Source organism: Penicillium solitum (assembly GCF_028829755.1).
Source record: "Penicillium solitum strain IBT 25940 chromosome Unknown utg000002l_segment0_segment0, whole genome shotgun sequence".
Taxonomy (NCBI): domain Eukaryota; kingdom Fungi; phylum Ascomycota; class Eurotiomycetes; order Eurotiales; family Aspergillaceae; genus Penicillium; species Penicillium solitum.
In genome coordinates, this window is record NW_027072122.1 from 278,221 (window position 1) to 295,700 (window position 17,480).

The 17,480-nt window shown below is 47.6% G+C and overlaps 6 protein-coding genes across 6 annotated transcripts; 3 read left to right on the forward strand and 3 right to left on the reverse strand.

Annotated features, from left to right (window-relative positions):
- Positions 1–143: 143 nt before the first annotated feature.
- Positions 144–1,949, forward strand: N7455_003740 (serine hydrolase domain-containing protein; the record flags this gene model as incomplete). The annotated part of the gene is made up of 1 exon (XM_040958614.2): positions 144–1,949. The coding sequence occupies one exon, from the start codon at positions 144–146 to the stop codon at positions 1,947–1,949; it is 1,806 nt and encodes a 601-aa protein (XP_040810900.2).
- Positions 1,950–2,075: 126 nt separating this feature from the next.
- Positions 2,076–3,247, reverse strand: N7455_003741 (HpcH/HpaI aldolase family protein; the record flags this gene model as incomplete). Its single annotated transcript, XM_040958610.2, has 6 exons — positions 2,076–2,230; positions 2,284–2,400; positions 2,459–2,681; positions 2,750–2,878; positions 2,938–3,061; positions 3,183–3,247. The coding sequence occupies 6 exons, from the start codon at positions 3,245–3,247 to the stop codon at positions 2,076–2,078; spliced, it is 813 nt and encodes a 270-aa protein (XP_040811004.2).
- Positions 3,248–3,582: 335 nt separating this feature from the next.
- N7455_003742 (aromatic alcohol reductase) lies at positions 3,583–4,503 on the reverse strand (the record flags this gene model as incomplete). Its single annotated transcript, XM_040958681.2, has 1 exon — positions 3,583–4,503. One exon carries the CDS (start codon positions 4,501–4,503, stop codon positions 3,583–3,585), a length of 921 nt encoding a protein of 306 aa, XP_040810905.2.
- Positions 4,504–5,911: 1,408 nt separating this feature from the next.
- Positions 5,912–7,322, forward strand: N7455_003743 (Auxin Efflux Carrier superfamily; the record flags this gene model as incomplete). Its single annotated transcript, XM_040958683.2, has 3 exons — positions 5,912–6,143; positions 6,214–7,181; positions 7,236–7,322. 3 exons carry the CDS (start codon positions 5,912–5,914, stop codon positions 7,320–7,322), a joined length of 1,287 nt encoding a protein of 428 aa, XP_040810916.1.
- Positions 7,323–10,160: 2,838 nt separating this feature from the next.
- On the forward strand, positions 10,161–14,779 carry N7455_003744 (WD40 repeat domain-containing protein; the record flags this gene model as incomplete). Its single annotated transcript, XM_065604565.1, has 8 exons — positions 10,161–10,415; positions 11,424–11,439; positions 12,405–13,233; positions 13,293–13,387; positions 13,444–13,847; positions 13,919–14,399; positions 14,462–14,609; positions 14,668–14,779. 8 exons carry the CDS (start codon positions 10,161–10,163, stop codon positions 14,777–14,779), a joined length of 2,340 nt encoding a protein of 779 aa, XP_065462116.1.
- A 1,098-nt stretch (positions 14,780–15,877) lies between these two features.
- On the reverse strand, positions 15,878–17,242 carry N7455_003745 (ATP-dependent RNA helicase eIF4A; the record flags this gene model as incomplete). The annotated part of the gene is made up of 4 exons (XM_040958663.2): positions 15,878–15,897; positions 15,951–16,844; positions 16,907–17,161; positions 17,212–17,242. 4 exons carry the CDS (start codon positions 17,240–17,242, stop codon positions 15,878–15,880), a joined length of 1,200 nt encoding a protein of 399 aa, XP_040810876.1.
- Positions 17,243–17,480: the final 238 nt, after the last annotated feature.

The window sequence follows — 17,480 nt, forward strand, 5'->3', positions numbered from 1 at the left end:
GGGGATAACAGACATCATGCTGAATTTATGGCAGTTTGAAGGATATATAAGACTACACCCGCATACAGTATTCGTCGAAATTCTTAGTTTCCATCGACCTTTAAGTTCAATTCAAAAATTGAGCCGTTCGTTTCAAAAGCATCATGCGGCTACCAAATTATGTTCTCGCCAGCTTGGTTTGGTTCCCGGCAACTTTTGCCAACCTTCTAGGACCGTCATATCCTCCCCCCAGGGACTTGTCTAGCAGTCACAGCCGGGTCGCCGCCAGTTGGAAGAACCTGACATCCCAACTGAACACCGTTCTCGCCGATAAGCCAACCAACAAAACGAGCGGGATTTACGAACTAAAGAACCTCACATTCTCCGCTGGGTTGTTTTCCACGCTTGACCCCAACGCGAAAGATCTTCAATTCCACCACACCGCCAGCGAAGTCGCAAAATCCCCGGTGGGAGTGAAGAAACTGGATGGAAACAGCATCTACAAGGTAGCCAGTGTGTCAAAACTCTTTACAGTTCTTGCTGGACTTATAGAGCTGAAGCCTGGGGACTGGGACCTTCCACTCACAGAGATCTTCCCATTCTTGGCCGACCATGTTCGAAAGCAACACAACAATTTTCAGCTAGTTTACGATGTTCAGTGGGACAAAGTCACTCTCAGGTCCCTTGCGGGCCAGATGGCTGGCATACCACACGGTGCCACAGAGGAGTTCCTACAAACATTTCTCGTTTACAAATACCGGGAAGGGTCTCGCAATCCCGCGTTGACTGATCCAAACTTCTACGGTCTTCCTCCTTTGAACGAGAGCGACTTGAATCTATGGCCATCATGCTTTGGCGAAGAGACCCAGGGCTGTAACCCAGTTTCCTGGGATGTGGCATACGCCACAAGACGGCCCGTTTACCTTCCCTGGGCAAGCCCCGAGTATGTAAACGGCGGTTATATCTTCCTCGGTCTCGCGATTTCAAATCTTACCGGAAAGACCATGGATGAATGGTATAATGATTCTATCTTCGAACCTCTGGGGCTGAAGTCAACTTACTCCTCACCCCCTGACAACTCCACCCGCCCTCATTCCGTCACATCGGAGGCTCTTGATCAGCAGTTCGTCCCCTATGGAGGCGTTACAATCCCCTCTGGTGGAATATTCTCCACAACAAACGATCTTTCCAAACTTGGCGTCGCCCTCTTGAACTCAACCCTCCTCCCCTCTGAAAAGACACGGGAGTGGATGAAACCCGTCACTCACACGTCAAGTCTACGCTATTCCGTCGGCTCACCATGGGAAATCCACCGATTTGTCCACGCAGGATCAGGCGTGGTCACCGATCTATACACAAAGCTGGGAGACTCGGGGTTCTATGGTGGTATCGTGGTCGTGATACCGGACTTCAACGCCGGCTTTACCCTCCTCTCAGCCAGCACGCAAGCCAGTCGCAGCAGCGAGGCACTCTTAGCAATCGACCTTATCGTCAATGCTATCCTCCCAGCCCTCATGGAGCAAGCCGCCGCAGAGGCAGCGCAGAAGTTTGCCGGTACATACAAAGCTGAAGAGTTGAATTCGTCGTTGACACTCGCTGTTGTCCCACCTACCCAGCCAGCACCTGGTTTGAATATTACTTCGTGGATTAGCAATGGCACGGATATCACGGCATTAGTGCCAACACTCCTTAGTGGTCCCGGGTCACGACTTGTGCCATCAATTATCAACGAGCAGGCTACTGGGGAAATCGCTTTCCGTGCATACACTGCTACTCGAAGCCGAGGTCCGGGAGTGGGTTCCTCGTCGAGTCTTTTCTCTTCTTTCTATGATATCGGCGACTGGACTTTGCTGGACCAGTTGGCCTGGGGCGGTATTGCTACCTCGCTCTTCGTTTTTGATGTTGAGGGAAATGGAACCGTCAAGTCTGTAACACCAGGTGCCTACAGGGTGAAAATGGTGAGGAAGTGATCACGCCAGTATTAAACGGGGGGTTTAAATTGGATAGAAGGGGTTAGGCCAAGTAATCGCGGATAATATAGTTGAATTCATTGGTTGACTTCTATATACACATAATCAATATAATTGCGAGCTATTTTAATAACCGTCCCGCTTTGCTTGGACCTTAGAGCTGCCCTTGGCCTTCTCTAATTCATTGAGCATACCGTCACCGAATACAGCAACATCAGTGGTGATAGAGACCATATCAAAGCCCTGCTGTGTGCGGCGAAGAGCGTCATCTCCATCGGAACCTAGAAGATATAGAGTTAGACACAGGCGGAAGACCAGCAAAGAGAACACATACAGAAGATAGCAGCCTTCTTTCCTGCAGATCTAGCAGCATTCAAGACACGTTGAATAGCAGCCTCGTGCTCCTCACCGCCACGAGTAACACGCATCTGCTTAGCAAGGTCGAAGGGTCCTACAGGAAAATTCGTTAGCGAGTTCCACCAATCCAACACAGGAATATCCAATCTCACCAATAAACAAAACATCAAGTCCCTCAACCTTAGCAATCTCCTCTACATTCTCAACGCCGGGCCGCGACTCAATCTGCACAATAACCAAAACCTCACCATGGGTCTTCTCGTCGTACTCGGCGGGCTTGACACCGGGGAATGAATGCGGTGTGAACATGGGGCCGTATCCACGGACTCCGACAGGCGGGTACTTGCAGTAGCTGACGACCTTGGCAGCGTCCTCCTATTGGACGCGGAAACAGAGATTAGCAACTAGGTATGGTTACGGGTAATAATAGAGGCTACACATACTGCAGAGTGACACATAGGAGTCATGACTCCATGGGCACCAGCATCAAGAGCACGCTTGATCATCCACTCTTCGGGCCAGGGCACACGGATAATAGGGCTAGCGCCCTCGTGGCCGACAGCATTGGTGAGCTGGGTAGAGATATTAATAATTGCATTCTCGAGTTCAGTTCCATGATTGAGGGACAAACCTCGTAATAGTGACTGTCGTTAATCAATCCATGTTCGGCGTCAACTAGGACCCAGCTGAATCCACCTTCTGTGAACTCAGGGCTGCGGCGGAGGATTGTCTTTGCGACGGGGGCGCTAGGGAGGCTGTAATAGGAGGTCAGGTTTTTTTTTGTTTTTTTGTTTTGTTTTTGATAGAGAACCTTTTGAGGTTCAATTGAAGAACAGGGGGAAGCTGCCCCTCTCCAAATGCGGGGGATAAACATACGTCAACCAGAAGCCGTATGCCACTGGGGTGGTTTGTAGGGCTGAGCGGAGGGTGATGGAAGACATTATTCAAGACGGAGAAGAAGTTAATATTAATGAAGAGTAGAAGGAGGTTCTGTTCTTTTTAATGTTTCTTTCTGTTCTTCATGAGGGGGGACAACTCGGTCTTACTCCGACCGATTACCCGAGGCCCCCCCACATTTTGAACGTATACTGTGGGGGCATACCTAGGTAGATATGTAGATATGTAGACATTATTTGGTTCATATATGAGATTCACATCTATACGTAATGCATTAAAGGAAACTCCATAGTTTGCTTCGTCCTCAATTCACAATATACATTTCTGGACAATGGACAACGGACACCGGTAGCAGACACAAAAAGGTCAAAAAGCCAACTCAAACCCGGACATGCTCTTCAGCAAATTCTCTGAGAGTAGTTGTCTCCAAAGGAGCACGAGGTACCCAAAGATCCTTGGGATCAAAGAGGAAACCCTTCCCTTGTGCAAAAACACTACGGCAGATGTTCCCCACAGTGAGGTTCTCCCGCAAATCATCTTGGGCTTCCTTCTGAGTGAAGAGTTTCCGCGTGAACTTCTCTCCAGTAACCTCCCCCATTGCATTAGCCACATCGCGATAGGAAACCGTGTCCCCGGCAACATAGACCGGCCCATTCACAAAGACAACATCTCGTTCCGGCCCTAGTACAATCTCCGCCGTGAACCTCCCAATATCCTTGGTGGTGGTGATCACAAATCGGTTATCCCAGTTCTCACTGCCATAGATAACCTTGTTTTCCACATCCACCAAACCCCCAACTGGAGGAAAGATAACACTGGTGAAAAATCCGGTCGCGAGTGCCAACCAACGGGTCGTGTTCTGGGACCGAAGCAACTCTTTCACATCCAATTGCTCGTCGAACATTCCTGATTCCCGTCCGATGGCCTCATAATCCATGCCGAACTGCCAAGGAATATAGTATGGCACTTGGGCAGCAAGAACGGCTTTGGATATTTTGATTTGAAGTCCGCTTTGGGCCATGTACCCGGTGCAACAAATGACGACTTCGAATTCCGTGAAGATGGAGGCGAGTTTCTCTTCAGGGTCCAGGGTGAGGTCACTAGGGGTAAACGTGATTCCAAGTTTGCGGAAGCTCTCGATGCGCTCCGCTTTGCTCGGCTCTTTGGCGTTGATGGAGCTCTCCCGGAGTAGGACTGAGATGGTTGTATCCTGTCTGTGAGGATGGTGGGCTAAGGCTTGCAGAACATAGGTGCCTAGCTCACCGGCTCCGATGACGAGGATGCTGCGAGATATGCTCATGTTGGAGGAATTCAGAGTGCAGAATGGTGTAATACTATGAACGAGGTTATAGATTAGCTCTTGTCTATTGCGGCAAATGGTTTTATACTGATGTTGATTGTGAATCAACCTATAGATTGCTAATCACTCTTGTATACATTGTTAATCAGTCTTGAATGCATTGTTAATCCAGCTCTTATACATTGTCAATCAACATAACTATAAATTGTGAATCAATCTCCTATAACCTTAATGCCAAGATCTCGGGATATAGTGACACGGATAGATACAACCCCGACTCGGAGACATAATTGTGTCTCAAATATGAAACCTTGGATAGTCTACTCCAATGGTTCCGAATCAACTTAAATCAGTAAATACTTTTTCTTTTTTTATAATGCACAGTTACTAGAGTGAATATGCCATAGGATTAACTTAAAATGCATATGTACCCCGGGCTCCAAGGAGACCAGAGTGATGGTCTAGTGTTTAAATTCTTTGACTATAGCACGCAGGCAATAATATGGCTGCCTACTATGGGTTACAAACCATAACTAGTTATATAACGTCTTCGTAAGTTGCTTTTATAGAAAAACCAACTATTAGTTTATTATACTGCTATAGTATATCGTCTATCTCTATTTCCCGATTCTGGATTGAAATACTACGTCCAGCTTTTAAAGATACAAACAAAAGCGAACTAAAAAACGAAATAATTCCACTTTGTATACTAATCACGCGACTTGATTTATTTTCGCAATGTGGGGTCCATAGGCGATCCCTATTCCCGCTTCACACCTTACCCCTATGCTAGGTAGTGTTGTAATGGTTTGGACATTTATGGCATGAATGTGCAGTATTGAATTGTTATAGGAACTTGAAATTTAGCGCGAAGCAATTGAAGCTACTGGAGAAGTAGAGCCGATTAGGGCTACTATCCCCTTTATAGCACCCCACGGGGAATTCCCGTGCTCGGTAGTGAATTCCCCCGAAGACCCGAATATTGTCTGGTGAGAAGATATACATATGACAAGAACAAACGTTTATAGGGCTTCTATACCGTAGTGTAAAAGGGCAAAGATATAGTATTTGTAGGTTTAACTTGGTTGACAGAAATAGACGTGTACGACAATGTATATAAAATTCACATATGTAAAAATCTCTAACAAACTAAATTGACAAAGTCCGCTGTTTTTCCAATCTATACGGATATCGCTGATGAAGCAATGTATGTACTTTTGTATGGTACCGTTATCATAACGGTATATTGATTTTCCGGGCTGTATTGACACAATAATTTCTACCATGCATCATGCATAGTACTCGACATTGGTCACTATGACGGCACGGCTATTAGAATTAGATCTCTTTTTTTTTTTTTTTTTTTTCACAACCTAAGTAGCTAAACACGTCAGCTATCTAAAACAAAATGCCCAGCGAGGGTTTAGTGACACCCTTCCTGGGTGCACTACAAGCCTGTGTTTCTGTGTTGTTGACAATGTGTTACGGTTTTGCCGCTCGTCGACTCAATTTGATCCACGAGACTACAATAAATGACATGCTGGGATTAGGCGTGAAACTCCTCCTACCGGCACTACTCATAGTGCATCTGGGCGAACAGCTTCATCTTGGGACAGCGATGAACTATATTCCAGTTATAAGTATATGATGTCGACCCCTCATGAACCAACTCAACATGACTGACTTATCACCTCTATCTGCCATTACTAGTCTGGTCAGTCCTCTATACAACTGCATCGATCGGCCTCGTGCATTTCTTATCGCGTCTACTTGGCCTACCGCAATGGGTTACACCGACTTGCGCGTTCAACAACACTACATCTCTACCCTTGTTACTCCTCCACTCCCTAAAGAGTGTAGGCAGTCTGAAACTACTCCTGCGAGATGACGAAACCACATCATCCGCAATCGACCGTGCTCAGAGTTATTTCCTTGTCTGCGGTGTGATAAGCAAGACTATCGCGTATATCGTCGGACCGAAGATGTTACAAGATCGTGGGGATAGTCTCAGTACCCCAGAGGAGCGACATTGTACCGCAAGTATGCTGACAGAGGACGAACAACTCACCGAAGAAACATCACTACTTCCGCAGCGTGCCCAAGAAGCCCGAACATCAGCTGGGAACCTGATCCGGCGATCGACGCACTGGTTAGGCTCGTTATTCGCCCATCGAGTCAAGCAGGAACTCCTGGCACCCTTCGAATCACCATTAGCGGACGTGGCGATACTCTGCACTATTGTCGGCACAGTGCTGGGATTAGTCCCCTCATTACACCGAGCATTCTTCTTCGACGAGGAAGATGGCGGGATATTCAACGCGTGGCTGACTGCGAGTATCAGGAATATTGGCGGGCTGTTCACAACGCTGCAGATCTTCATGGTTGGGTGTAAGCTTGGAATCACGTTCGAGCGGATGGTTCCAGAAGGGCATTCGGGCCGAATCCCTGTCAAGGCTATCACGACTATCTTTGTCATTCGGTTGGTGATCTGGCCAGCGCTGAGTGTTTCATTAATTTATGGATTGGCTAAGAGGACTCGGCTCCTTGGTGATGATCCAATTCTCTGGTTTAGCATGATGTTGATGCCAGCTGGTCCACCGGCGTTGGTAATTTCCGGGTTAGCGGAATTGGCGCAGGCGTCTGAGATGGAAAAGATGGTTATTGCGAAGACGTTGACGGTATGCAGTGATGACTTATGGGGAAAAGAGACATTTCGCTAACTATATCTATAGATCATGTATGCGTTATCGCCATTTGTATGTTTCAGTATTACAGGAGCGCTTAAAGCTTCCGAGGCAGTGTTGAAAGGGAAACGGTGAGGTCTAAATGTCACGGAAAAGTCTTGGAAAAATAATTATTGATTCGAGAGATGCAATTTTATTTCTCGAAACATTGGTTCCATTTATTTTTGATGCTCAAAAGCTTCATTGGTTTCATCAAATCGTCACCATATCCATCATCCACCTTGAAAGAAAAAAAGAGTGTTGTAGTATTGGGAGTTGGGAGGCGTGAAGAAACGGGTTACTTCTAAAATTAGACATGCCTGAGTTAGCCTTTGCACCTGAAACATCATGGGGATATCATGGGGATATCACATACTCCGCAACCCGTGCATTCACACTTGTCGCCACATGAGCAGGTCTGGGCACCGCCAGTACAGTTGCAAGTAGATCCGCAACCACAACCCATAATGAAAAATGTGGAGATAAAAAAAAATTGGAAAATAGTAATATTATGTGTAGGAGTGTTTGTGATATTATTGGCGATGAAACTGAAGAGGACCTTGAAGACTGAAGAACAAGCGGGTTATATACCCGTATGACTGGCATCATCATCATGGCGTCAGTGGAGAAACCATGAAGTGTACAAGATAACAATCACGTGGTTTATCGATCTAGGCAGCTTTTTCTGTAGAACTTATGTAATGGAGTGGTAATTAGTAGATAGCCTGGTGTGGCAATCTATGTGGAGCAGGATGTACGTATCATTGACATGCTACTGTATATATATGACCGGGAATACTGCTTGCGGAAAGATGACATGAAAAAGACGCCAGAAAAAAGAGACGAACGTAGTTAAAAATGAGGAGGCAATCAGAAAGGAGAAAGTAATAAACAATAGACAAGTGAGAAAGGTGGAAAAAGAGAAAGCATTGTAACCTGCACATAGACATGGATGGTGGTGATGACGGAACATTATTCCCCCGAGGCTCGGATGACCTTCCCCAACCAGTAAACATCAAAGGTCCTCTGCACTACCCAGGTGTATAGCGCTCAGGCACCATATCTGCACACAACTTCACATACATTGAAAAGATGACATCCAAAAGGCACCTCCAAAAGGGCAACCGAAAAGACATGAAGACATGGCAAGGCATAAGCCGTCGACTATTATTGTGCCATTTAACCCTGGAAGGTAAGTGAACCCAGGTGGGGAGCTTTTGCACGGGGCGCCTAAGCCTCGTTAAGCCTCCGTCAGTCCACATGCATATCGTCACACGTGCGCGACATTGAGTAGCTGTCCGACATGATCTTCAGCACCGGCATATCGACATATACTTAAGGAACCACTCCCGGATACGAATGGCCACGAGGGAGTCGACACCCAGGTTTGCCACTGGCTGGTTGTAGTCCAGCTGCTCGGGGTCGATGTCGAGCAAGTTGCCGAGAGCCAGCACAAAGCAGTTCTCTAAGATGAACAAGCACCCGGCAGGGTCCTCAGCTGCGGCGAGCTGGGCCTTCACACCGACGGATCCGGCAGATTGCTCTTGGAGTTGTCCTACAGCTGTTGCTGGCCGCTATAGCAGGACAACCAAGGGTCGTCGCGCCACTCGCCCTGAAAGCCTGTCCTGATACAAGTAATGTTGACCATCCCAAAGTTCCAAAACTCAGCTTACTCCACCTATATAACATCTGCATCAAATAAGCTAATATCCGTGAGTCTCGTAGAGTGCAAAAGGACTAAGATAGAGGTCCAGATGCCCCACAAAGTACAGATGATTGATATAGTAGTTACATTAAATGATTAGCTGCTTCTCCCACAGGAATTGATCGTTGGTATGCAGCGCGCTTGAAAAGTCTTTAACTTCTCTAAGGTTTTAGGGTTATGCTTGCATTGAAAAGAAGTGTTTCACCTGAAGCAACCATAGACATATTTCAATGTCCCCCTATTAATCATGTACACTACCTACCTAGGTACCTACGTAGGTAGCAAAGGCAGAAGGTCGGAGGTGGGGCTGACACGGAGGTGGGGGTTAATAAGGTTTTCTCCGGCCTGGGACCGGCTCGGACCGATCGCCCACCACCCTGTGACGCCAAGACTCCGGCTTTGCAGGTGATCTTTCGGTGTCGACTTAGTTAACCGATTATCATTGCACACGTTTTTTTCCATATCAAGCTTAGCCTACTAATTAACCCGTGTATAACATTCCTCCTATCTATCTGCCCAGTAGCTCCGATTGCAACTATCATCATCCTAAACCCTGTCGAATATATTCCCCGATGCCAGTTATGATGGTTACGCCCGAGTTAGACATGTCATGTCCAGACCAGCTCAAGTGCTATGCGCTTATGAAGGAGCCCGAGGGGATTCACATTTTGGAGATGATGATATCATTTTGAATACGCAGCTGGACTTTTTGAAGCGGAGTTTAGACCTAAGGGATTGGTTGAGTAATGAGTATTATATCCACCCGGTCCACTGGTGTGAGTAGAATAAATATATTACTGTGTGCAAGTTACAGTACGCACTAGATGTAAGGCGGCCGCGATTTTCCCGATCGGGGTGTCCACGGGCTCAAGGGATGCCCAGTCAGCAGGTCATACTGCCCAGCCCAGTCCTGGGAGATCACTCCACCAGAGAGGCTAATGCGCGCACGGACAGATGATAACTTTTCGGCCTCATAAACAACGAAACTATCTCCGAGTCATTCCACTAACCCCGGCTTCCCCTACCTGTTGCTCTCACATCTGTCATTTCTCTATCCTACATTGGCTTTGATACGCCTATATTCTATTTGATCAGTTGTACAATCCTAGGTCTGTAAAGTCAAAAAATACCAAAGAATCACAGATCGTGCATTGCTCACAGACCAAATAGCTCTTACGAACACCATCATCCTCGTTATCAACCAAGCGATCATTCATTATACATCGACGATGGATCAGTTTTTGGTTATTCTAAATGCATTTGCCTCATTTTCTTCCGCAACAGCCGCAATAATTTCCACTGCAAACCCTGCATTCCTGTCTGGCTCACCTCTCGTTACCACTGGAGAGCGCTTCTATCAACGCATGTATGCTGTGCGCGCTCTCCCATTGGAATTACTTGCCGGAATTCTCCCACTCTGTCTCGGTGGTCCGGCAGTAGCTTCTGTCATCGGTGCCGCTGTATTTGTTCAAGCAGCGGATGTGGTAATTGGCATTGGCAGAAATGATGTAGGGATGGCTTTAGGGGCTTCATTTGCTACAGCGGCCCATGTTCTATATTTATTTTCCATTCCCTCGGCCAAAGGTTAGAGATAGTCTCAAAATAGGACTAGATATATCTGAAAAATTAGTCAAGGATCTGTGCTCTCGCGAAATCAGTGCTCTAGGCCTGGGTAAAGCAAGGCGCTGAAGACTTTATTTTGTATTTATTGGGGAGCTAGTATGTGATAAATGGTGGAAGCCAATCTTGTGCTTCGTAGAGATTCTACCTGCAAAATCGACCCACCACGCATACTTCCCGGAGGATTCCTGTGTACTATAAAACCTGCCAACTGTGAAAGATGGTCGCCTAATCGAAGGCGGGCCTTCATTGACGCCCCGCATTTGCACTGAGCAAGGGGTTCTAATTCGTTATGATCAGTCATCACGAGAACATAACCGCAATGGAGCAATACGAGGCGAGGAATTGGTTATTTTACCAGCTCTCCAGGGCTGTTTCTAATATTCCGGCTAATTATCTACAAAGTGTCATGACATACATGCTCCGCTCTGATCAAGACCTCTGCCGCTTTGACTTCGAGGTATATGTGTGCTATTAGTTCCCTGTCATTTCTAGGAGGGGAGAATCCATCCAATGAAACTCCTATTCCCGAGAAAGTCGACTCGGCTGACTTCATATGGGGAACTGTTAGCTTGCCTCCAGACTATCCACCAATCATCATAGAAGATCTTACTTTAAAAACGTCATCGCCGCTAGGAACAACGTGGGCGACCTTATTTATGCCCACATTATGACTAGCGGTGTTGAAAGCAACCAGATTAGCCGGAATGGCTGAATATATATCTCTAGCTCTTTTATCTCGTCATTCTCAGCGTGATTAGGCCATAGTTTCCCGTCCCCGACGTCTTTCTCAGTGTTGCTCCCGGCATGAGTTGTATGCGAAGCCGGCCGAGTCTACCTAGATGAAGATTCTAGCGCCGTCTCTGTGTTAGGGGCTTACCGAAGAAAGTAAACTACATGCATTGTGTTATATTCAACGGGGGGATATTTTGTCAACTCCTACCTCCTTGGAATACGACATACGGGAGCTCTCGACTATTAATGTCGATTTTGGCTATCTGGTGTCGATCATCATCCACTAGACTCGACCAAAATATCGTCACATGTTGGAGATAGCTCCTATATAGTGGAAGATCTCGTTGGCGAAAAAAAGAGGAATATATATAGCTAACTTCCTCGCACTTCTCGCACTTATCTCGCACTTTTCCCTCAATTAGTTATGAAATGGTACTGTAGTACAAAGATCATTTGTGTGAAATGGTAAAATCCTCCTAGGAAGTGTAGTAAGAGAGTACATAGTAGAGGTCCATGTTACGCTCTAAATCGGTCGATCGTGGGATCCTTCCCTTTCCGCTATGTAGGCGACCTCCAGGGCTACATATATAACGCTACCCAACAACCCAATCCTCTTTTGTTGTTCTTTTATTTTTCTTGTCTTTCGACATTCGACATTCGAAATTTGACATTTGACGTCTGATATTTGTTATTCCATATCCAATATTTGGAAGTGTCATTGCCTTCCCGTGAACTTGTAGTTCTCCATCTCTTTATCGCTTTCTCCCTCTCCTCTCCCCCGATAAGCCACCACCCCGTTCTCAACTCAAAGCGGAGAACGTTACAACCGCGTGATTTCTGACGATCTACAGCTTGATCATTTGTTACATCTGTGACTTTTAGCACAAACCAGTGACCAACAATTTGACCCTGTGACAACTGCGCCCCTCTTGCACGGAGATCCCGGGCGATTACTTATCGGACACCCGCCACCGCTTGAGGTCTGCTCACCTGGTTCTTCCAAAGAGCCAGGGGATTGGGCAGATCTAGAGATATTGTCGAACTGGCTCACAATCCACCACCGCATCACCCCCTTATCACCTCCGACCACCCTGACCCTTCTTTACCCGTCAATACAGCTCCCGCCTCGGTAGGCAATCCCGACTCCCAAACGTCAGAGTTCCTGTCCGCCGCATCTCAACCACCCAGCTCATCTACCCCTCGGCCCAACCGTCGCCGCCGCCTTTCGAGCAGCCCGGATATCCTTGGTCCCTCCTCGGCGGGGACCGGACACATTCCACGAATAGCACGTGAGACCGCATCTCAGAATTACCCCAGCCGAGTTCTTGGCCGACCGGACGGCCGACCTCCTTCCCCCAAGCGCAGGCGCCTGGTAATCATGCGTCCCGACGGAACATCAACAGAAAATGGCTTCTTAGATGCCTCAAACGAATCCCTTGCATCCATATCGAGGAAGACTGCTCCGAATGGGCAAGCGGCAACGAACGGGAGCTCTCATACAAATGGCTCTCAAGGGCCATCTCAGTCTTCTACCTACTACGGCCACAACCGGGAGGAGGTAACGCGAATTTTGATACAGAGTCTGTATGAGCTGGGTTATAATGAGTCGGCATCCCTGTTGAGCTCGGAGAGCGGTTATGAACTGGAAACATCAGGGGTTGCAACGTTCCGGAGTGCGGTGCTAGGTGGAAAATGGACAGAAGCGGAGAGAATCCTGATTCAATCGTTTCGAAATGCCGGGTCACAACAGGTGGACAGGAAATCTCCCCAAGAGGAGACCCTGGTATTAGCGGAGGAGGCCGATAGGAACGAGATGCTATTCTATCTGCGACAACAGAAATTCCTCGAGTTGCTAGAAGCGCGTGATCTACCTGCAGCTCTCAACGTTCTTCGTCAAGAACTGACGCCCTTGAATTTTGATGTCGAGCGTCTACACGCCCTATCAAGGTATTGCCGATCTATAGACATTTCGAGAACACGATTTGCTTACTGGTTATTGTGGTTAGTCTGCTTATGTGTCCGACCGAGGTCTTACATTCCCAACCAGGATGGGATGGCTCCATCAGCTCATCCCGTGAACGCCTGCTTGGCGAGCTGTCAAGTAAGCCTGATCTGGCCAATGACGGTGGTGTAACCGGCTTGCTAATTCAGCCGCAGAATCCATTTCCCCTTCCGTGATGATCCCGCAACATCGCCTGGCCCTCCTACTAGATCACGTCAAGCACACTCAAATCAACAACTGCGTTTATCATAACACCGCCGACCCTCCGTCGCTCTACTCTGACCACATGTGCGACCGAAATGATTTCCCGTTGGACGTCATTGTGGACTTGACCGAGCACTCCGACGAAGTATGGTATTGCGAGTTTTCTCACGACGGCTCCAAACTAGTTACTGCTGGCAAAGATCATAATGTGCTCATATATAACACCACAGATTTCAGCGTCATCCATAGACTTACGGAACATGAGGAGGGAGTTGCGTTCGCGAGTTGGAGTCCAGATGACTCCAAACTAATCACTTGCTCGCAAGATAAGAAGGCGCGTGTATGGAGCGTTGAGGTAATGATTTCTACAATCCCAGGTGAATCCAGAATCATATGCTAACCGGGATTGATTTGTGCATGGTTTAGAGTGGTCGTTGTCTGCTCACTATCAACCACCACCGTCAACCCGTAACTGCAGCTGCCTGGGCAGCAGATGGTGAGTCTTTTGTGACAGCCTCTCTTGATGCCGAATCACAGCTCCGTCACTGGAGCATGCGCGGTCAGTCTCTATACACGTGGAAGGGCGGGTTCCGTGTACAGGACTGTGCCATTAGCGCGGACGGACGACGCCTTGTTGCTGCCGACACAGAAGCGAAGGTCCATGTGTACAACATGATTACATACGAAGAGGACTACTGTCTCCCACTGCCGAGCAAACCGACCTCAGTTGCTATCAGCAAAGATTCGCGGCATATGCTTATAAACTTGGCTGAGGGCGAGATCCAACTAGTTGACATGGAAACCACCGCTCTTGTCCGTCAGTTCAAGGGACAAAAGCAAGGCGAGTTCGTGATTCGCAGTACGTTCGGAGGAGCAGCTGAGAACTTTGTCGTCAGCGGAAGTGAAGGTGAATATATATCTCAACATCTCATTTGTGGTATTGTTACTAACTGCCTTGATTATCCCCAGACTCCAAAGTCTACATATGGCACAAGGAAAATGGAAGCATTGTAGAGACTCTGGAAGGACATATCTCTGGATGCGTGAACTCAATATCATGGAACCCGGCAGACCCGGGAATGTTCGCATCGGCGGGCGATGACCATGCAGTAAGGATGTAAGAATAATTTTTATCATCGTCTTACATTGAACGCACTGCTAACTCGGACTTCTAGCTGGTCCCGTGAGGGCAATCGATCCCGTCCAGTAGGACCAGCTCAACGCAGCGGGATACCCTCAAATGGAGTTACGCGAACTAGCGCATTGAGAACGACATCCGCTTTCTGATATTTGTGTACTACACATCGACGATGACTACCTCAACACCGGTTTTGTTCACGCTCGTTGCCTGTCTTTATTTAGTTTCCCCACGATACCGTATCCGACTGAGGGAACCTCACCGGAGCTTTGGATTGAAAGACGATAAACCTGCTGACTTGCAATGTTTTCTTGTTCTTCTTGAATTCTCTTCTGTGTTGTTCACTCCCCTCATCAATTGACATATCATCATCATGCTGTCTTGCGCATATACATCGTTCCAGTCCACCTTTCACTCCTTACGCTGTTTACTCTGTGCAGCTAGCATCTATTTCTTTCAATACAGGAAGCTGGCGTTGATCCGTATCTTCTTTCTGGTTCTGAGGAGTATATATGTTCTGTCGTTTCTTTTTTTGGTGCAGTCCTGAGTTGGGTTTTACTTTTGGGGGGCTTTCTTGGTCATTCTTGATTCAACCATGTTTTGTTGTGAGTCTCTTTGATTGAATCAAATCTACTATTTATATTCCTCGTTGCTATGTAGACCTTCGATATCGTAGGGCTGGAGCAACAGCCTTGTTGACGTGCAGTGGAAATCTTGCACCTCCCGAACGCCCCCCCGTAGCTATTTCTCCATCCGTTATCTTTCTTACTACTGGTTCAAATTTATGTCGCCAGACTCGACCAAGAAACAGAGCCACATTATACAAGAGTAAAACTGATTCCATCATTCATGATTCCTAGTGTCAAAAAGTAAAGTAAAAGAAGAAACTCCAAACATAAAGACAAAGTCCCTGCTACTTAGGCCAGAGGCCCGAAATTTTGGAAATAAACAAAATCGTAAACACCTCCTGGGGTGCGCAAATCGGTTGTCATTCTTGGAAACTACCTCGGAGTATTAGCGTTGGATTTTAATGGAGTGGCAGTAAGTTGACTTACTGAAATATGTTATTATCCCTTTCCTCCACGCTAGAGCTGGCCTTGCATTTCCCTCAAACCCATCGTGCCGGATTCCGAGTCATATTCCATCAACAATGCGAGCGCACTCCACTTGCAGAAGACCCCAGAAGGAATGAAGCCAAGTCGCTTTTGGCGTGAGAAAAGATGTTACAATCACAATACTGGTGGAGATTATGAAAGCAAGTCCGCAACTGGAACAGCATCGTTAGTATGGCACTGGAAAAATAATAGGGGATTGGCTTACCGTTCATGGGCATCTCATCAATTTGGGTCGAGTAGTACAACTCGATGTCGCGAAGGATGCGGACATCATCACTGGTGACAAAGTTGATGGCCACACCCTTGCGGCCGAATCGTCCAGAACGACCAATACGGTGGATGTAGTTCTCACGGTTGGTAGGCAAGTCGTAGTTGATAACAAGAGAGACTTGTTGGACATCGATACCACGGGCCCAGACATCAGTGGAAATGAGGACACGAGAATTTCCCTGACGGAAGTCCTGCATAATACTATCACGCTCCTTCTGAGGCATCTCGCCGTGCATGCTGGAGACGGTGAAGTTGGCCTCACGCATCTTGTCGGCAAGCCAGTCGACCTTTCGGCGGGTGTTGCAGAAGATAACGGCCTGGGTGATAGTCAAGGTGTCGTACAGATCGCAAAGTGTGTCGAACTTCCATTCCTCCTTCTCAACAGCAATGAAGTATTGCTTGATACCCTCCAGCGTCAACTCGTCACGCTTGACCAGGACACGGACGGGGTCAGTCATGAACTTTGTGGTCATGTCCAAGACGTCATATGGGAGGGTGGCAGAGACCACGACGACCTGCGTCGCGGGGGGCAGGTAGCGGTAAACGTCATAAATCTGCTCACGGAAACCGCGGTTAAGGAGTTCATCGGCCTCATCGAGAACGAGCATCTTGATATGACGTGTGCGCAGGTTTCGGCGACGGATCATATCGGCCACACGACCAGGAGTTCCAGAGACAACGTGTTGGCCGTAGTCGAGTTTGCGGATATCTTCGCCAACGTTGGTTCCTCCAATGCAAGCGTGGCACTGAACGTTCATGTAATCACCAAGGGCCATAACAACGGATTGAATTTGGGTTGCGAGTTCACGGGTTGGGGAGAGGACGAGAGCTGTGACAAAGCAGAGTGTGGTTAGGACTGGATCTGATCAGACTAAGTAGGGTAATGCGTACCTTGGGTCTCGCGCACAACAGTATCGATAATTTGCAAGGTACTGATCGCGAATGTGGCAGTTTTACCAGTACCGGACTGGGCCTGGGCAATGGTGTCGCGACCTTTGCAGATTTGAACAATCGCGCGGGATTGCACAGCCGAAGGCGATTCGTATCCATAAGCGTAGACTCCGCGAAGCAGGCTTTCCTTCAAGTGCATGTCCTCGAAGGTCGGCGCGACCGTCACCTCCTTGGAGGTGTTGAACTCCATGCGCTCTAGTTGCTGTTAGCATGCTTCATGTTGATTCAAGGTTGGAACCACATACCCTCGGCGCGTCTGTCGATTCCATCCGCCATGATGTAAATTCGAGTATTTCAACGGCAGATAATAAATGATTATGGGATTCACGAAGAGTGAAGCCTTAGGAAGTAAGTGAGGTCAACCGGCCAACTTTTCGCGGTGGAAAGGTTCGGGTCACATGACCTTCCCGCAAGTTGGAGCTGCCAATTGCAAACGTCTTTTGCGATCGCCACGAGACTTTGACAACACTCTTTGCGCGCCAATAAAAAGAAGCTCTTACGTGGCAGTCATATT